General features: G+C 42.0%; 1 protein-coding gene across 2 annotated transcripts; it reads right to left on the reverse strand.

Annotated features, from left to right (window-relative positions):
• Positions 1–7,338: 7,338 nt before the first annotated feature.
• Positions 7,339–11,865, reverse strand: LOC147462189 (putative serine/threonine-protein kinase PBL10). Of its 2 annotated transcripts, none has more exons than XM_086509592.1 (6): positions 10,709–11,864; positions 8,898–9,202; positions 8,623–8,758; positions 8,380–8,522; positions 8,173–8,296; positions 7,339–8,086 (listed from the first exon to the last, which is right to left on the reverse strand). In XM_086509592.1, the coding sequence occupies exons 1-6, from the start codon at positions 10,782–10,784 to the stop codon at positions 7,467–7,469; spliced, it is 1,404 nt and encodes a 467-aa protein (XP_086365718.1). In that variant the 5' UTR covers positions 10,785–11,864; the 3' UTR covers positions 7,339–7,466. The 2 variants fall into 2 exon arrangements, with proteins under 2 accessions (XP_086365718.1, XP_086365719.1); XM_086509593.1 differs by having other exon boundaries at positions 7,882–8,055; positions 10,709–11,865.
• Positions 11,866–21,452: the final 9,587 nt, after the last annotated feature.

Raw genomic sequence — 21,452 nt, forward strand, 5'->3', positions numbered from 1 at the left:
GCTGGTACTCAGGGCTAGGTTGGTAAGGTCTTTCCCTAACTTGTCCTCAATTATAGTAGCATTCCTCAGTGTTATGGTTTGTCCACTCGTTCTCAATGGCACGCCACTTCTAGTTAGGATATGGTTGTGGCAACATAGTGCATTGTTGCGTCAAATGGTCCCCTCCATAGGTTAAGCATCATCTTAATAGTGGTACTCTCTGGTTTTGAATTCCCAGTGGCTGACCCATTCTCCTCTCTGCAAGATGCTCAGTAATCATGGTTGTCTATTGTTGTGATGGTGTTATTGTCGTACTTGATCCACTAGCTGCAAATCAAGAATCTGTTGAATTCACATATGTATCTTGCGAGACTTCTCCATAAATTTGGCAGTTGTCCACTAAGTAGACGGCTTCTTTTGTGACCTTGCCTAGTGTCATATACACTTTTTCAAGTGCAAATCCTTCTTGAGGTGCTCGTTCTTGAGCCCCTTAATGAACAACACTACTTGGAAATCCTTCTGTGGTTTCTCACATAGTGGATATCTCTCAATGTATTTGTTGAATTGCAAGGTGACCTCTAGAACTTATTTCACCATCTTTCTATTTGAAGGAATGAATTTGAGACATTGTATTGTGCTTGATTCCTCTCATGGAAAACTCCTCTACAAAATCCTATAGCAATGCTTCTATATTTCCATAGTCTTCCTTTTTAAAAGGTTGGAACAAAGTAAGGGTTGTACCTTCCAGGGTTAACCCAAAGCCTTCAAAGTGGATGTGAAACTTTATTACGTATTCAGCTCTCAATACCTGTTTGAGTGTTGTTGAATGTACATGGGGATCACTTGATCCATTGTACTTCGAAGCCATGCATTTTGTTACTTGGGACGGATGCATGGGCCTGGGCTTAGCGACATATCTTATCATTCTCAAAACTCTTGCAAAAGCTTCCTTGTATGGAGATGTTGACATTCTCGATGTAGCTCTCAGACTCCCTCTCATAGTCACATCAGGCCTCAATATGGTGGTGGCATGGATGACCCTGTAACGATCATATAGCCTCTGATAGGCTTTGGTTCTTACAAGTGACTCTCTCTCGGCCAGGGGTCTAGAATGCCTGGTATTCCCGATCCTCTCCTATGAGTGCTCTCTACATGGGATAGAATTTTAGTGACTTTGTCCATAAACCTTACCTCTTTCTCAATTGATTTTTGTCGGCCAGCTAATTTAAGTAGATGACAAAAAAAGGTTCTCCCCATCAAGAAAGCTTTTCCATGTCTGGCATATACGAATACATATACTCATGCCCTTGTTATCTACCAAAATAGATCGTTTTCCAATTTCAAATTGGTAGAAATACATATACATCTGCTTGATGTCGATAAGTTCTATCATACTCACATCTTCCCTGATATAATAGTTTTTTCCCTCTTTGGTCATTAACTTATATGATCCCACTCGAGGATCATCTACAGGCACTCTCTCTAACTCTTTAATAGTTATAAACTTAGCTCTTGGATCATTCTCCAAAGAAGGTCTCTCGATTCCTTCGTCGACTTTGTCTTTGGTTCCAGTCATGCCCATCGCATCTACTAGATCAAGATTATCAGTCCTAAGATAGGTAACCCCCTCTCGTCAATATATGGATCTCCATTATTAACGGCCTCAACTTGCTCTCAAAACTCAGGATTTCCCAATTCTTCACAAACATAGCACTTATGATAGATGTCTACATTAGTTCTTGCTCGCTTACCATTAGTATAATGGTAGTACAGCTACATGGTCGGTGGAATTTTGGTCTCTGCGAAGTGCCCGCTTCATCTCCCCCATTGTGATAGCTCATTTTTTATGCTTTCTCAGCCATGCGGACAGAGAAAACTCATTCAAAATAAGTGTCAGAGACCACTTCTTCTTGGACAATCAATAAGTGCTCTAGGTTAACTTGATTGACACTCTCTTCAGTAGAGCCTCGGCTTACTTGATCTCTCAGCAGTCTGACGCCGGATTGGTCTCAAGAACATGAACAATTTAGGAATTTCAAACCTTACCTATTACCTGAAATTATTTTGATCCCTTAGAACTTTTTTAGTACTTTAACTCTTCCCATGGACCAACCTCCTTGTCTGTACTACAAGACTCAACAAAAACTAAAGCACTGATGGAGTTATGTCAAGTTGGCATTGAATGTAATCACAACTTTAGCAAACTACAAGACTTCATGCACAATTTTATTAATCTCAAGACCCACTAATGCTCTAAAAATCTCATTTCAGTGGGTGCAAACAAAATTTGCCAAAAAACTTTGCTTCTTGCACTCTATGGGAGAAAAATGCAATTTTCTCCTCCCTAGAGGCCTTTTGAGATATTTTTCACTTCAACTCTCTCAGATGTATACCACACACTCCCAACAACTTAATCGTGCAACAATCCTAAGGTTTAGACTCTTTCGATGCTCGGATAGGTCACTCAACTTCCACGATGGAAATTGGCTTAATCTCATCCACAAAGACTTAATTACAGATTTGACTCTATAGGTGTGTTCCTTTCCTTGAGGGCTTCCTATGGTGCAAGCGTTGGGTGAAAAATGTTTGAGATAGCAGAAGATCAAGAGAAAATTGCGATTTTCTCCCACCCTAATTGGAAAATTTTCCCAAATTGCAACCTAACTCTATGGATGTGGTTCTTACCCTAAGATAAGCCCTTGGTATAAAAAGTAGCCAAAAAATTCATTTCTAGTAGAAATTCAAGAAAAAATCACAATTTTTCCTCTCATTCTTGTTTTTGACCTTTTTTCCAAACTTTGGTCAATCCCTAAGTGTTCTACCTCTCTTCAAGAGTACATTTACCAATTTCCACTCCAAATGAACAATTGATATGATCACAAGCACAATTTAAACATTTTTTTTGTCTAAAATCCAACTCTGGGCTCTATCCTCACTTTTGATGCCCAAATTCACTTTGGACTTGATGGATGGCCTTCTTGGGTCAAGGTGATTGCATGATCTCAACCTTGTAGGCTTTAGGGGAGAAAAACACAATTTTCTCTAGGAGTTACCCCAGAATGCACTTTTTAGCCTTTTTTCCATATCTACGGTCTTTAATCCTCTTTTAGTTAGAGCTACCAGCCTGTATCTTGTTTTAGCACTATAGGTCGGAGTCAACAAGTGGTTAGTCCTCTTGACACCCCTAATTGGCTCCTTCTCACCTTCTGTAGATCAACTTGCAACAAAACTTCATTCATGTGCTTAAGCAAGCAAGTTAAACACACTCGTCAGATATTAAGCACAAATTTGTCTCCAATTATAATCTACATGAGAAAATTGTGATTTTCTCTCACAGAAGTTGATGGCTAACTTTTTGAGAATTGTGACTATGGTTGTGCATTCACACACTCTTGTTCATGCATCTCATGCTCTAAATCACCCAACTTTCAAAGATGCACACTATCATCCTTCAAACTTTCACTACTTTTGACAAAAGATCTTTTCAACGACATGCAAATCCAAACTGATGAGAGAACTCATCAAGCTTGTCTACTTACCCTACTCCTACGACAAAAGAAATCAATTGAGAATAAGCTCAAATACTCAACAAACAACTTCTTCACTAGACTCTAAATAAAAAAAATGTTTTCTTACGTTTTTCTTGCATAGTGCAAGCTTTACTACTCTGTCAATCAACGAAGTCTTGCACCAAGCTCTAATCCTATCTAAAACACTTATGTTAAATGACTAACACTCTTGAGGCGAGAAACTCACCACACAAAGACCAAAGAAGCCCTGATCACAGTTTCTAACCTATCTTATCTACTAATCTACCTAAGGCAACTCTGTCAGACTCGATTGTGTTCACACAAGTGGCAATGGCGCCAATGTCTTGGGGCCATAATGGTCAACGCCTATCACATCTCAAAATGAGACGGAACCAAGACTAAAATGTCAACCCTGGAAAGCAAGTGATTTGACTAGGGCATGCAAGCATGCCAAGAGGTTGTCAATCAGTTGTCTAAACACAGTACACTCCGCTTTGACATTTGTTGTATCTATCAAAAACTTGGATTCCTTTCTCTAATCCCTTCACACATCCAGATGCAAATCCACTAGCACGTCAACTTCAAATGGCTCCAAACTGAATAGAAAACTTCCTTAGGCTGTACGTAACAAAACTCGGTCATCAAACTCACAGTCAAGGCGCTGTGAAAAACGGTAATTTTCAACATCAATCTAATTGCAGGTCATCACCTTAGACATCAAACTTGCCTACTAAGTTTTCCTAAATGTCAAGAAGCTCGCGTGATTGACAGAATCACAATACGACACTCGGGTAGCGAGATATGTCACCTAGAAATTTGTAAAAGCCGTTGCTCAATTCTCGTGAAGCGCTTTTGCAACAACTATCATTTCATGGAGGACATGGTCTTGGTAAGCGACATTGACCTTATGTGGATGAGGACGACTGAGAAAATTATAGATATCTTCACAAAGGCCCTAGGAGCACATACACTGAGTTAGTTTTGAGCAATCCTTAAAGAGTATGAGAGTTGGCTTTGAGCTTGAGGGGGGGTGTAGAGATATCAAGCTCAATACTTGGTATGTTTAGATTACTCTCTCGCTACATTTATCATTGGCATAAGGTAGCGGATATGAGGATCGTCATCACTAGTACTACAACTTGACTTCGTCCTTTTCGTCTACCTATCACAAGCAATGGCTCTTATTTTACCACTCATGCACTAGTGGTTTCATATTAACCATAGTACATAGTTAACTCATTACGTTACATTCCCTATTAATGTTTTATAGACCATCTTATCATTTAGTGTAGTGAAGAAGCAACAACATCACCTATGCAATGCATTTTGTGCTCTCTTGATTGGGTGCGTGAGTGTTGTGCTCTCTTGATTGAGAGCAAGAGCTTAAACTCTCTCCTTCTCTATCTCTTTACAACATCTTGGCTTATAGCACTACCAATGAACGTCTTGGCTTACAGCATTCTATCACAACACAATGAGCCCCTTCCCACAAATACTGCCCAACTCAATATGAAGAGAAGCTAACACTCAACCAACAATAAAGAACACATCAAAGGTAGGAGGACATAGGAACACAACCAACTCAAACAAGCAATAACTCAAACAACCTAACTCTATGGATGTGGTTCTTACCCTAAGATAAGCCCTTGGTATAAAAAGTAGCCGAAAAATTCATTTCTAGTAGAAATTCAAGAAAAAATCGCAATTTTTCCTCTCATTCTTGCTTTTGACCTTTTTTCCAAACTTTGGTCAATCCCTAAGTGTTCTACCTCTCTTCAAGAGTACATTTACCAATTTCCACTCCAAATGAACAATTGATATGATCACAAGCACAATTTAAACATTTTTTTTGTCTAAAAGCCAACTATGGGCTCTATCCTCACTTTTGATGCCCAAATTCACTTTGGACTTGATGGATGGCCTTCTTGGGTCAAGGTGGTTGCATGATCTCAACCTTGTAGACTTCTAGCGGAGAAAAACCTGATTTTCCCTAAGAGTTACCCCAGAATACACTTTTTAGTCTTTTTCCCATATCTACGGTCGTTAACGCTCTTTTAGTTAGAGCTACCAGCCTGTAGCTTGTATTAGCACTATAGGTTGGAGTCAACAAGTGGTTAGTCCTCTTGACACCCCTAATTGGCTCCTTCTCACCTTTTGTAGATCAACTTGCAACAAAACTTCATTCATGTGCTTAAGCAAGTAAGTTAAACACACTCGTCAAATATTAAGCACAAATTTGTCTCCAATTATAATCTACATGAGAAAATTGTGATTTTCTCTCACAGAAGTTGATGATTAACTTTTGAAATTTGTGACTATGGCTGTGCATTCACACTCTTGTTCATGCATCTCATGCTCTAATCACCCAACTTTCAAAGATGCACACTATCCTCCTTCAAACTTTCACTACTTTTGACAAAAGATCTTTTCAACGACATGCAAATCCAAACTGATGAGAGAACTCATCAAGCTTTCTCTCATCAAGCTTGTCTATTTACCCTACTCCTACAACAAAAGAAATCAATTGAGAATAAGCTCAAATACACAACAAACAACTCCTTCAGTAGACTTTGAATTTTTCTTTTGTTTTCTTACATTTTTCTTGCATAGTGCAGTCAATCAACGAAGTCTTGCACCAAGCTCTAAACCTATCTAAAACACTTACGTTAAATGACTAACATTCTTGAGGCAAGAAACTCACCAAAGCCAACCTATGTAGAAAAGGACAAAGAAGGTTTAAGGATAACAAGAGCAAGAATGGAAGCCCTCACCGTCTACAATCACAGAAACAGCATGGAATCTTCAAGTAATGTTGCAAGTGCTAAATGTCTGTCATGCAACTAGTGAAGCAAAAAGTGGATTGCATATGACTCGAGAGTCACTAAAGATTAACCAAAACAAGTTAATCTTTGTAAATCCAAGATTTAAGTTAACTAATGCTAAACGGCTATGTGTGCATGGTATGTGAATTAATTGCCTCTTTTAGAATGTGTATTCGCAAGACAAGGAGACATGTGGCAAATCAATCGCACTCAGTTAGGCAGGCGCTCGGTCATAGTGTTCAACTTATGACACAAAGGAGCCAATGATTGGCTGCATTACATTAAACAATCTACATTATGCATGCTAAGGTCATCAGTTTCCAAGAGCCGGCCTGTCATTACCCCTTTGATGGACAGTTGGGATGCACTGCCCCCGAACTCCCGACCTTGGCAGGCTAGTATAAGAGAAAAATTATCGTGTAAGAGATAATGCCACATTAGAAACCTCATCTCTAAATGCCATTAACCGTTTCATTCTCGGGAAGCATATCTAGGACAATGAGCATATATTGCTTGTTGCTTTGGTTAGTGCCAAAGGAGAGTTTAGGTCATCCATTTATAGCTATCCAATATCATTTTATGAGTTCAAACTCCATTCCTCACTCTCTCTATCTACATATATATATATATATATACACACACACACACACTAGTCTTTAGGCGGCGGTGGTGGCAGCAGCAGCAACACCTCTCTCTCTCTCTCTCTCTCTCTCTCCCTTTTATATTTAGTATAGAGTTCAGATATAGATAGAATTGACACATACTATACTAGTATAGAGCATATATATATATATATAATATGTGTGCGTACATTATGTATATAAACGTGTATGTATATCTTATGTATATATTTATAGATCTGTGTATACATGTGTGTGAGTGCATCTCTTGGGCTTGCCCCAACACATCTTTGTACCATATCTTGGGACACAAGCTCAAGGGGCGAAAGCAAACATATTGACAATGAAAGCTCGGTGTATTTGACATTAGTAACTCGCAAATTCGACGACCATGAACAACACGCTGGGATTATGTTCATTTCTGTATAATTAGCAATTGTTGGGAGCTGCTCTTTTGTACAAAAGCCATTCCCCACGTATATCATTATCTTGGTAGGTGTACCCGTATCCTCTCACTAGCTCCTTTCTGTATGCTGAAGAGCAGGGAGGGGCGGCCCAATATTGCTGTTGCAGTTTAGCTGAAGAAAGCCATGTTGACAATGTTGGGCTGTCTCTCTCTCATGATGATAATGGTGATGGTGATGACAATGATGATTCGACCTCAGAGAGTACTTGTGATACAAATGGCTTGGATATGCTTGTTGATGCCGCGCCGATGGCAAAGCTTGCATTGATGGGAACCTCCGTGGAGCAAATTCAATGGGCTGTTGTGGCCCGAAAGCCTGCTGCTGAGCAGCGCCTTGATGATGAGAATGCTTTACTACCTCTCTGAAATTCAGCAAGGGCTCAAGAAGTTGCACGACTTCCTTCATTGTGGGCCGCAGTTTAGCCTCCTGGTTGAGGCAGCTTAGGGCCAAAGTCGCAGCTCGATATGCTCCCTTCATTGAGTACTGTCCCTCCAGGCGAGGATCAACGATGCGGAACACTTTCCTCTTGTCACTCAAGAAAGGCCTCGCCCATTCTACCAAGTTCTGCTCCCCATAAGGCTTGTTCTTGTCCACAGCCCTCCTTCCAGTCAATATCTCCAGCAAAACCACTCCAAAACTGTACACATCGCTCTTGGCAGTAAGATGTCCTGAACATAGAGCCCACTCACAAAATTGGCCTCTCCCATCTAGTCTGTACCTAAAAGAAATCGGATTCTTTTGTCCATATACATACCTGTTGCTACATACTCCGGGGCAGCATACCCATACGTACCCATCACCCGAGTGGAAACGTGTGTATTGTCACCTGTCGGTCCATCCTTTGCAAGCCCAAAGTCTGACAACTTGGCATTGAATTGCTGCAGAGTTAATGACTTGGGTCGTCAGAGAAAAAGGTGAAAAAGAAGGCTAACAAGTTACTGAAGTTGAGACCTATACAGACCGAATTGAGCAATATGTTGGATGTTTTGAAATCTCGGAAAATCACCGGCCTCTCTGCCTCGTGCAAAAAAGCTAGTCCTCGTGCTGCCCCAACAGCAACTTTGATTCTGATTGCCCATGATAGGGCCTGACCATGACTGCCTCCTGCATTGTGTACAAACCACATATCAGATGTGAGATTTGAGGCACATCAAGTGAAAGAACATCGTACTCATCGCCAATTCCTTCAGTTATGAGAACTCACTTCTGAAAAGATGGTTTTCAAGACTGCCACGGGGCATGAATTCATATACAAGTAGCCTGTGATCGTCTTCAGCACAGAAACCAAGCAACCTGACCAGATTAGGATGATGCAACTGTCCAAGAAAGTGTACCTCTGCCTGAAATAAAAGAACCAACACCATATCAGGATTGGCACATTTGGTTTCTCCATTCTGCTGCAGCTCACATTAGAGAAGGCCACCCATCAAGAAACACACATTCAACAGGGATCTACAGAAACCAGATTGTGAAACCTACCAGCCATTCTTTATGCCCCTGAAGGCCTTCAAGGTTGAGCTTTTTCACAGCTATGACAATCCCAACTCCAGGACGTGCAGCCATAAACCCTTGCTCGTCGACCCAGCCCTTGAAAACGCAGCCAAATCCACCTTCACCAAGAAGACAATCAGGGCGAAAATTCCGAGTTGCAGCTCTGAGCTCAGCAAAGTTAAACTTCCGAAGTGGACCACTGCCCACAGATTTCCGTGACCGATTTCCGTCTACCTGCTTTACATGGGAAGCCTTCAAAGCAATCTCTTTATCATCACTTGCTTGTTTCTCATCTGCATTTTCAAACAAAAGGAAACTCAAAATGGCCATTAAGTATCAAGTAAAGAGTCACAAAGAGCAGTCTGTACACATCAACTTTCAGCATTGACTCTCTACACTTTGGTCCTCAATAACATAAACTCCAAGCTATCCACCAATCTCAATGCTGTTTGCAACTCACATGTCAGACATTGCGTATCCGCAGGCCTAATTGCCATTTTGCAAATGAAAACTTGCCTCTTATCATCTAAGCAAGTGTAGATTTCCCAATAGTATCAACCCTCTTAGCTCCATGCCAATTTTCCTATGGCAAGTAGTATTTCGATGTTGAATGCACTCACAGTTATGATAGGATTACCCCAGCATTCTTGACATTAGTAAAGAATAAGAGGTACCATACTTGAGCAGAAACAAGAAAAGTGTAGCTGCATTTAGATACTGGCACAAGATTTTTCACACTGCTGGGTTGAATCTTGGGACAGGACAAGATAACTTTCATGGCAAGGGGTACCCGACTTCAAAAATGACTGCAAGAAGTCAACAGTAATGGCTTTGATCTGTCAAACCAGAGAGGTCGCAAGCTCAAGTTCCATTGCAAAGGAGCGACACCTATGTCATGTTTAAATTGCCACCCAATTTTCCCTTCACTAGAGTGCTTTATCCATGTCTAGGGAAATGCCTGAGCAGGAGTCTCGCTTGGTCCTTCATTTGAGCTTGCATACTATCATGATCAGGGGGATGCCTATGCACAGCTCTAGTTGTCTAACGATACACAGCCCGTGCCTGACCATGACAAATGGCTAATATTTGGAAGGGGAACTGTATCAACCGTTATGTGGAACCTTGGCATGTTGGCATCAAAAAACAACACTAACTTAGAGGAAATGGATCTCAACAATCTGAGATTAGTACCGCTCACAATGTTTGGCAGTTTTACCTAAATCCTTGCACATAAAGTCTGCTAGCTACAACAGGCAGATTATACTGAACCTTTGCTTTCAATAGTCTTCACTAAACACCAAATCTGCCAAACATTCAAAAGCATGTTTTATGTCAGAAGCCTACATGTCATATGTCCTCTGTTAGACGACACAAACCTCAAATGTATGTCTCTCCAAAGCAAGATTACATAATCCACGCCGGAAGGCATGTGTTTCAAACAGTGGGGGGGGGGGGGGGGGGGGGGGGGGGGGGGGGGGGGGGGGGGTATATGGGGGGATATATGGCGCACACCTAAATGACACGTAAAAACAACTCACAGATCGGGCGGAGGAGCAGGCATAAATTTTGAAGCTCTTGAGGGCATAGCATAGGCAAGGCTTCAAGTCAGAACCAGTTGGCACCCAAGTGTAAGCATTGTACAAAAACTTGTTCTCGGGAATGTGCATGCATTCATTTGCCTTTGCTACTACCTACTCACCATTTCCATGGTTTATTGCGACGAGACTGGCCAAAGAGGAAACACAGGGCATTCAAACAGGCAACCAAAAGAAGTTACAAAAAATATGGTGAAAAAGAACCTGGCTTGCTTTGGACTGAATGTTGTGGGCTCTCTGCTTTCACGCGAGTGACCCAGAAGCTCCCACAATTCCCCATTGTCGTATGGGTGCGGAGACGAGCACATGTGCGCACGCACTGCTTAGATACAGTGGTACATTTTCCTGCTATGACTTCATTTCCAAAGCCCAAGCCCAGGTCGAGCACTCTGCTTGTCCATGCGTGTGTAGACTCATGACGAAGAGGCCCGGAGAGGATCTGAGCTCAAATGACCGACACGGCACCCACCAACCAGCTCTGAGAACATATGCGTATGAAAGAGACAAGATACTCTACAGTGCAAGGAGTAGGGAAACTGTGTGTGGATGTGCGTACATTGGGTTTTGGAGAGAGAGAGAGAGAGAGAGAGAGAGAGGTAGGTAGGTGTGTGCGTTCGAGTGAGTGTGTGGGTGGGGGGGGGTGAGATATCGACGATGACAGAAACAGAGGTCCTACTATGAGTGCAAATGAAGGGAAGTATTCATACGCCCATAGCGAGAAGAGAGAGAGAGAGTGAGAGAGAGAGAGAGAGGAGAGGGAGGAAGAAAAGTATGTGTAAGACAAAGAGGCAGTATGCGTGAGAATGTGTGCGCGCGCGTGAGAGAGAGAGGCTCTACCTAGCCTAGAGTCGATCTAAACGGAGTGCCAGTCCTGTACACAGTGTGCTGATGGGGGCAACCATGGCATCGGCAACTGGGACGATCATGTGGCATGTGCATGAGGGTGAGGGGCTCAGAGAAGAGAGAGGAATGTCTGTGACACTGCCTCGGACCTCCCTGTGTGTGTGCACGCTTCTCTAGGGGGAGAGGGAGAGAGAGAGAGGAGAGGGCCGGGTGATAATCGAACGGAGGAGATGATGATGATGATGGGGGGTGGTGAAAAGCAAAAAAGCATCGTTTGAGCAAAAGAACTCTCAGAAGAGAGCGAGTGGCGAGAACCCAAGGAGTACCTACAGGTATGTGACCGCTCTCCCAAACTCAGCTGCACACACAGGACCAGCAACTTGCGATGTTCACCGAACTCGCCGTCGGAGAGAGAGAGAGAGAGAGAGGGGGGGTATTATTATGCGTATTGTGAGAGAATGTGCTACACTGCGAACCTGTGCTTGGGGAGGAGAGAGAGAAAAAAAAGATCGAGACTCAAGCTCCCTCAGGCCTGCTGCTGCTGCCACACTCTATGCATAGGGCTAGAAGCTCCGTGAGGTTGTGAAAGAGAGAGTGAGGGGCCAGGGCACCCGGGGGCCGGGACTCGGGAGAGAGCATTCTGGGCTTGCGAGTCGCGACGTAGGTGGTACATGCGTGATGAGAGGGAGACAGGGAAGTAGCAGGTGCCTTGGTTTAGGGAAACCGGGAATTTGCAGAAAAGGTCGGCGAAAGACAGCATCCATTTTTTGAATTTTTCCATTTGAAAAGCCACTCTGTGATTAGCATTTTGTTATTTGGAGGCCTTTCCCATGCCCCATGCATGATGCCAATCTTCCTTAATCTTGCCGTGCTACTCAAAAATTTCAGTTATCTGCATTTTCCTACTTAAAATTTTCAAGATCTGCATTTCTCTTTACGATTTGCAGCTTGGGATGTTTAGGGTGGAGGAACCAATAAATGGATGAGTCTAGGATTGAGCCTTATGCCCCCCTCGTCTATAATTGACACGGGGGAGGAGTAAAGGGATCAATGGTGGCTGGCACTCAATCTGCAGATGGGAGGAATTCAAAAATTTTTAGATATCGCCTCACATTCTACTCAATGACACACGCTAGCTCAGATGGTTAGAGATGAGCGCACTTAGGCAAACGTCGAGGGATCGAAGGGCAATCGCGACGGTTTAAACCTCCGTCGTTGATCCCTTCACTTCGCTTGTGTCATATTGCGGCGAGGTTATGCCGCCATCATAATGGTGTAAATGGTCATAGCCCCTTTCATAATCATTCAAGTGGTCATAACGTTAAGGTAGAGCTAGCCAAATGGCAACACCTCCCATTTCTTTTAGTTGTCACACATGGTTGTCTGCCCCATTCCTTGTCGCAAAGAACCATGGCATGTTGAATCATGGCCACCGTTGCTTGATTTATGGGTGACCCTTCCTTCTCATTTGATTTGTGCCCATGATCTAGCTCTTCTTACTTATTTCTCTTCTTAGAGGTGAATCGCCCCAGCTTTGGCAAGGTTAACGACGTACTAGCAAAAAGTTTGTTGCGCCCATACACTGATTGTAGTGTAGGCAAAAATCCTACTAAAAAGTGATTCCACACCTAGTTGGCTTTGGATGGAGAGAGTCAAGTTGCATTGTTGTTGTCCATAAAAATACCTTATTCCCCCACTTTTTCAAAGTTTTAGTAGCACTTGCCTCCACCTTCCACACTCTTGCCTGCGCTCCAGGAATTACCAACGTAGTGAATCCATTTCCCCCACTCCCCCTGAGTGCGACCTGGCTCTTACTGATTGGCCAAGCTCCACATTTGTCTGAACTTGACAAAAATACCTTCTTGATGTGGCCATGACGAGGCTTGAGGGTACAAAGGTTTAGTTTTGCAATGGGCACTACATCAGCCAAGTTACACATGATTGCAAGTCATGTGTGACACAAGCCTTACATATGAGATAATCAGGGGCTAAACAAGAATATCCTTGTTTTGACTTGAATAGTATTACGGGTCACCACCATTATAGGTCCACATTAGAGGTCATAAAGCAAACCCAAGTGCAACACACGTTCACGATTTCCATAGTTTCCACTCTTGGGTTTGCTTGATGGCTATACACACCCTTTAACGTGTGCAAAATTACAGACAACTTGCAATGGCTTGACCTTTAAATGTGGACATGTGATGGTAATGAATTGTGATATTCAACAAGCAACTCCAAAGGTAAGATGCATGAAGTAGTACATGATAGTATACCTCAGTAGAAAGTGGGCAGCTATGGTTGCAGTACTCATGCATCTCACAAACCTCTTCAAATCTCTCTCTCTCTCTCTCTCTCTCTCTCTCTCTCTCTCTCTCTCTCTCTCTCATGCAAGTGGCGTGGTTTTTTATTCATCTATCATGCAAGTTACATCCGAAGCAAAGAATGTAGGGAATCTGGATGCTCAAGAATTGAGAGAATAAGAAAGACATTCCAAGAGCATTGTTATCCATGGGATTGCTCAACCCATCTCTTGCAATGGCCATTGGGAGAGTATTTCAGTACTCATTTTGGCATGCTTGGAATCGCAGATTGTGGTGCAGATAGAGTCAGTAAACAAGAAGCCATTTGATTGGGAGAAAGGCCTATTGTATGCACTATGCTTAATGAAACCAAGCAAAAGATTATCCGTGACAATGGTTTCTACTCAAGGGTATCAGCACCCTTATGCAACAAAATGCTCATCCCAAGGCATATGAAGACAAGAAGCTATCCCATGAAGGAAAGACACCTAAGGAGGAAGCAAAGCCATCCAACAAGGACATGAGACGTGAGACTAGCTCACGGTTGTAAATATGCTTTTGGAATTGTATTGGATATTCATGGAATGAAAAAATTAGCAGAGATGGGTGGATAATGATTTTAATATCATACTCCTTACTGAACCATAGGAGCATAATGCCCAACAGATTGTTAGATTGGACAAATACAATGTACATTCTTTGATGTGGACCAAAAATTCAAGGCAACAAAGAGGACAAGGAGGTGTGACATGTATGTTAACGAAGATGACAAACAAATTGGAGGATAATGTACGTATCGTCAAAGATGACAAGCAGAAATGCTACATGGCTGAAATTAATGACACAAATCAGCACATCCACTCTTGTGTCGGGTTGTTACATTCCTCACCATGACTTCAACTTGTTATGCTTGCTTGGATCAAAACCAAACTTTTGAATATACCCTTATCCTTGAAGTGAACAATGTTTTTCTCTAAACAATGTTTTTCCCTTACCCTCCGTTTGCATTTGGCCGAATCTGTGTACTTTACTATAGTTGGAGAAAGAACTGCTAGAGATGTATGGGATAAGTTGTGTTCCATTCTGAGAACAAAAGTGCCACTAATAAGGTTTTATGAAGAAGCTGTTTGACCTTCGTATGAAGGAAGAGGGCACTATTTCTACTCACATTAATGAGTTCAATATCATTTTCACTCAGTTGACCACTCAGGGTTTGGTCTTCGATGAGGAAATCAAATGTATCTTCTTGCTATGCACTTTACCCTCTTCTTGGGATACGTTCTGTACTGCGATTAGCAACTTAGCACCTGGTACAGTGTAGTATGCAATGACGTCCTTGGGAGTCTGTTTACCGAGGAGATTCGCACGAAATCTCTCGAAGGCAAGAAGGATGGTGATGCGTATGTTACTAGTGATAGACAGAGGGGTCGCAGTCAAAGTTGTGCCAAAAGCAAGGAACGTGGGGGCTCACGCAGTAAGTCTCGGAGTTCTATGCGTAATGTCGAGTGCTATCACTGCCATAAAAAATGGCATGTGAAGAAGGATTGCAGGAAATGGTAGCAAAGCAAGAAGGATAAACAATCCGGTGGACCTTCTAAGTCTGATGATTCAAACAAGGGCAAAGCAAAGTTAGAGGAGATCAATGTGCTAAAGTCCTCAAATGCTCCTATTGTAGAGACTCTTCCAGCAGTTATTATGCCACTTACCTCTGACTTATTGGTCTTCACAACAGATCTACCTGTCAAGGCTCTTGTTACAGAAGATGCGCAGTATGCACAAAATTGGATGGTAGATTCTGGTGCGAGTTTCCATGTGACACCACATAGAGAATGGTTCTCTACTTATTCTCACTCTTGTGGCAAAGTGAGACTTGGTGATGCTTATGAACTAGACATTGAGGGTGTTGGAAACGTCAAATTGCATCTAAGGAATGGCACGCACTTTACTTTATGTAATGTCAGACATGTGCCCAAGTTTACTAAAAGCTTGATTTCTATTGGTCAGCTTGATGACTTGGGCTACAACACCACATTTGGCAATGGTTCGTGGATAATACGCAAAGATAATCTTGTTGTACTCAGAGGTTAGAAGAATGGTACCTTGTGTTCCATGCATATGTCAGACGTTGGTAATGATTACATATCTATAGGCGAGCTGTCGTCTACTGAGTTGTGGCATTACCGGCTAGGTCATATTAACCAAAAAGGAATGAGAACTCTGACTCGTTTTGGCTACTTACCTGTTTTGTCTTATGTTGACTTTCCTGTTTGTGAGCACTGTATCTATGGCAAACAGATTAGGTCCGTGCACTTACTATTGGGTCAAAAGCGAGCTGAACCTCTAGATTTAGTGCATGGTGATGTTTGTGGTCCTATGTCAACCAAATCTCTAGGGGGGGCAGCTATTTTGTGACATTCATAGATGACTCTACTCAAAAGGTATGTGCATATCCTTTGAAACATAAGGATCAAGTTCTTCCTGTGTTCCAGAAATTTTTAGCACTCACTGAGAATCAATCTGGCAAGAAACTCAAGAGGTTGCGGACTAACAACGGTGGAGAGTATGTCTCCAAGGAGTTTGACAATTTCTGTGCTAAAAGGGGGATTAAAAGGTAGTTTACTGCACCATACACACCAGCTCATAATGGAGTTGTTGAGCGCATGAATCGTACGATTCAGGAAAGAGTCACAGTCATGCTTTCTAGGGCAAATCTCACACAAGGCTTCTGAGCAGAAGCCGGCTTGATCGTAGTGCACATTATAAATCGTTCGCCTAGTATGCCATTGAATTATGAGATTCCAAAAGAATTATGGTCTAAACGTAAGCCCCACTATGACTATCTATGTGTTTTTGGTTGTGAAGCTTATGCTCACATGCCTAAACAACTTCGCCAAAAGTTAGAGCCAAAGTCACACAAATGTATATTCATTGGATATGGTACAGATGGAGAGATGGGATATCGTCTCTGGCACCCGGAATCTCGTCGAGTCATCCGTAGTTCAGATGTGATCTTCAGTGAGTCGAAGATGCATAAACAGCCTATCAAGGCAATAGAAATTCGGAGAGTCACTTTTGAGGATGTTGCCTCAAAGACAATGAAATCAACTCAACGGGCTTGTGATGTACCTTTCACTAGCAATGCTCCAGAGGGAGCGGATAACAATGGTCAAGGAGTGAGACGGTCTACTAGAGTCTCTCGTCCACCTGCGCATTTCGAGCCATGTCTTGATTACATCATTTTGACCGATTGCGGTGAGCCAAGCTGCTACCAAGAAGCCATGATGGTGGATGATGTGGTGAAGTCGGAGCAGGCTATGGAATCTAAGTATAACTCGATTCTGGCTAATGACACTTGGGACTTGGTAGAACTGCCAAATGATGCGAAAGCTTTACCTTGCAAATGGGTTTACAATAAGAAATTTACCTCAGGTGATCCAAATCCAGAGTACAAGGCTAGACTTGTAGCCAAAGGGTTCAAACAGCAAAAGGGAGTCGATTTTGATGAAATCTTCTCGCCTGTGGTCAAGATGACAACGCTTAGAACTGTACTTGGTCTTGTAGCGATTGAGGACATGGAACTTGTCCAAATGGATGTGAAGACAACATTTCTTCACGGGGATCTTGATGAGGATGTTTACATGCAACAGCCTAAAGGGTTTGTTCAGGAGAATGCATCTCGTGAGGAGCTAGTATGTAAGCTCAAAAAAGAACTTCATGGCTTAAAGCAGGGTTCGAGGCAGTGGTATCATAAATTTGATGCATGTATGAGGTCTCAAGGATATAAAAGGAGCGAAGAGGATCACTGCTTGTACACAAGAAAGCTAGATGATGGCTCGATGATCATTCTAGTTTTGTATGTTGATGACATTCTTATAGCCGGGAAATCCATTGCGGAAATTGCCAACTTGAAGAAAACACTTAGCAATAATTTTGCAATGAAAGATTTGGGGGATGCTACACACTTTCTTGGCATGCGAATCAGAAGAGATCGCAAACATCGTATTCTTGAGTTATCTCAAGAAACATATATTGAGAAAGTAGCATTTCAATATGCAGGGGGGAAAGCATTGAGTACCCCAATGCAGGCATTCTTGAAACTCAGCAAGGAAGATGCACCCAAATCCGATGTTGAGCGAGCTGAAATGGCTAAGGTACCATATTCTTCAGCAGTTGGCAACCTCATGTATGCTATGGTGGCCACAAGACTAGACATTGCTTTTGCAGTGGGAGTAGTAAGCCGATATATGGCAAATCCTGGCAGCAAGCATTGGGAAGCAGTGAAGCACATTCTTAGGTACCTCAAAGGTACGATCGGCAAGTGTTTACGCTTCTGAAATAGTGATGCATCCATCGTTGGTTATGCGGATGCAGACTATGCAGCTTGTGTCGACAATAGGAGATCAACATCTGGCTATGTCTTCATATTTGCTGGAGCAGCAGTATCTTGGAGGTATGTCTTCAAGATTGTACGTCGTCTTCCACTACGGAAGCAGAGTACGTTGCATTGTCGGATGCAAGTAAAAAGGCTGTATGGTTATCTTGCTTGGTCAGAAATATTGACATTGATGAGACTCCAGTGATATATTGTGATAGTCAGAGTGCTCTTGTATTTGCAAGGAATCCCGTGTTTCACTCCAAATCGAAACACATTGAAGTCAGGTATCATCTCATGAGAGATTTCTTGGCCAAAAAGCTCATTGATTTGGTCAAGGTACACATTGACAACAACCCAGCATATGCTTTGACGAAAGTCTTAGCTTTGGAGAGGTTTACACATTGCAGTGAGTTGATGGGTACAGGTTGAAGCCACTAGATTGCTTCATGGTTGTACATAGCAAGTCACTTGGGCTGCGTTGGCCTTCAAGTGGGAGTTTGTTGCGATTCAGGCCAACTGGCCGGACATCCCACTTACTACTAACCCATCTACTAACTTAACCATGTATACACTTATTCTTTGATATACAATAGAATAAGGAGTTGCAACAGGATAATGTTGATGTGCGCTCCATCCAAAGCAGGTCTTTCTCTCTCTCTGCTCTTGCACTTGTACTTGCACACGCTTCCTGCAGCACCTTCATCGATTTCGGGATGGTCTTCAATAATTGGTTCATTTTGAGGCTCTCCTTTGTAGGGCTTGAGTATGCTCACATGAAAAGCATTGTGTATGAGCCAATAGTTAGGTAACTTGAGTTAATAAGCCACCTCATTGATTGGCTTCAAAATTTGAAAAGGACCATAGTATCTTTTTGCTAGTTTAGCATAATACTTTTGATGGCCCGTAGGATTTTTGCTAGTCGTTTGCCTCAATCGAGCCTTAGGAAACTTAAGTAAGACCCAATCATTTTCTTTGAACGTTAAGGCCCTTCTATGCTTGTTAGCAATAGCTTTTTTCCTTAGTTGGGAGATGGATATAGCCTCCTTAATCTTTTGAAAAGATGTTTGCAGGTCACGGCTATACTCATCGGCAACAAAGATCTTCCCATGTACTTTAAGTAGCAAGGGACTTTTAGGTATTCCCTCTATGATTTCAAAAGGTACTTTTCCCATAGAAGTATGGATAGTATTATTATACACATACTCTATAAGAGGTAAGTACTTTCCCCGTTGTGAGCGCTAGTTTTTTGACCATTGAGCCCTTGGCAAGCCCAAAGCCAAAAAATTGGTGATTGTGCCACCTTGGACTGACAAGACGAGAGTGGATGGCCATGAAACTTTGTAGGGTGAAAAAATCATAGTAGTCTTTGTCCCTACAAAGTTTCATGTGCATCATAATTCTTCTCAACGGTCTACGGCGACACAATCGTAAGTTTTTTTTATTATTGGGCCCTTGGTGAGCCCAAAGCCAAAAAATTGGCAATTGTGTCACCTTGGACCAACTAGACGGGAAGAGATGGCCATGAAAATTTTTAGGGATGGGAAAAGCACACTTATACTGACCCTTGCAAAGTTTTATGGGCATCGCAATCTGTGTTGACGGTCTACGGCCGTACGATTACCAGTTTTTCCACAATTGGACCATTGACGAGCCCAAAGCCAAAAAAACTGGTAATTGTGCCACTGTGGACCAATGAGACGAGAGCGGATGGCCACAAAACTTTGTAAGGGTAGGAAAAGCACACTAATCCTCACCCCTGCAAGGTTTCATGGGCATGCCAATCCATCTCGACGGTCTACGATGACACAATTGGTAGTTTTTTTACCATTGGGCCCTTGGCGAGCCCAAAGTCAAAAAAATTGGTGATTGTGACAAGACGGGAGTGGATGTTCATGAAAATTTGTAGGAGGTGGGGAGAGCACACTAATTTCTACTCGTGCAAAATTTCATTGGCATCCCAATCCGTCTCAAAGGTCTACGACGTCAAAATGCAAAAAGTTTGTGAACCTTTTCAATTTGGAAAGTAGGAAAAATCATTCCTTCCTCATGATAAGCATGTAAGCCGAATGCATTGGATTTACTGCATACAGATGTATGGGGTTGGACAAAGACCGCATGCATAAGAGTATATAGATAGTATGTGAGTTACATTGATGACCATACGAGGAAATTATGGGTCTATTTCTTGAAGCAAAAAAATGACGTGTTTATGTACTTTCAAAATTTCAAAGTTATGGTTGAAAAATAAACTGGGAAACATGTCAAGTGCCTGAGGTTGGATGGAGAGGGATAATATTTCTCTAACAAATTCAATGAATTTCTTGAAAAAGAATGGAATTTAGAGGTACTTTTTATGCAGGTATACTTCACAACAAAATGGTGTTGCTGAGTGGAAGAATATGCAAATTGCAAGAGTTGCTAGAGCATTTATGAATGAGAAGAACATGCCTCATTTTTATTGGGTTGAGATTGTTGCTACAAGTGTTAACATTATGAACAAGATCCCTACTGCTACATAATGATATGGTACTTGAAGAGCTGTGATGAAAAATCAGATGTATCAGATTTTGAAGTGTTTGATAACATTGCTTATGTGCATATTTTGGATGAGCTAAAATGTAAATCTTGACACAAAAGAAAAAAATAATGTGTTCATTGGTTACTTCCTTGAGCAAAAAGGGTACAAATAGTACAATACTATCACTAGTAAAGTGAGGGTGAACAAAGATGTTGTTTCTTATGAAATGGAAAGCTGGTATGTTGATGTGAAAGATGATTTAGGGGCTAATGCAATAGAAAAAATATGAACCCCAAGAGGGCCTTGTAAGAGCAACTAATCATATTTTAGTCTACAATAGGAAATAAAAGGGGAGGCATGGATAGACCATATCTACGTACCTCAAAACTATATCATGTAACATATCTATGGAAAGAACTTGTCAATTCGATTCAAATGAACTATTGTCCAAAAAAATTGAAGTTAAAATTCTCAAGTTTTGGTGCTTCAAAAAAAAAAAACCAAAATTTGATGCGATTGTGGTGGCCACACACCCATTCTCATTGGTGTAAAGTATATTCCAAAAGCATCTTTGACCCTAAAGGGCCCTTTTGGGGTTCATGTATTTCCTAATGCGGCAAGAGAGAATTTGGCTGCAAAAAATATAGGTCCACAGTCGTAGTATTTGACTAGGCCACAAGGGTCACCTAGTGCAGGTCAAGGTGAGAATCCATGGAGTGGCATGTTGCCTCAAAGTGTAAGTCTTGCTAACTCTTCAAATGTATCAAGAGAAGGGAAGGAAAAGGTTGATGATGTCCCCAAACTGCCAAATTTGAGTGTTGGTCATGATGATGGTGATATCAATGGTTTTGAATAGAATTCAAATGAGTTTGGCATAACCTTTATGAAAACTTTGGGTGCAAAAAGGAT

Source organism: Adiantum capillus-veneris, chromosome 3, assembly GCF_014529385.1.
Source record: "Adiantum capillus-veneris isolate H3 chromosome 3, ASM1452938v2, whole genome shotgun sequence".
NCBI lineage: Eukaryota > Viridiplantae > Streptophyta > Polypodiopsida > Polypodiales > Pteridaceae > Adiantum > Adiantum capillus-veneris.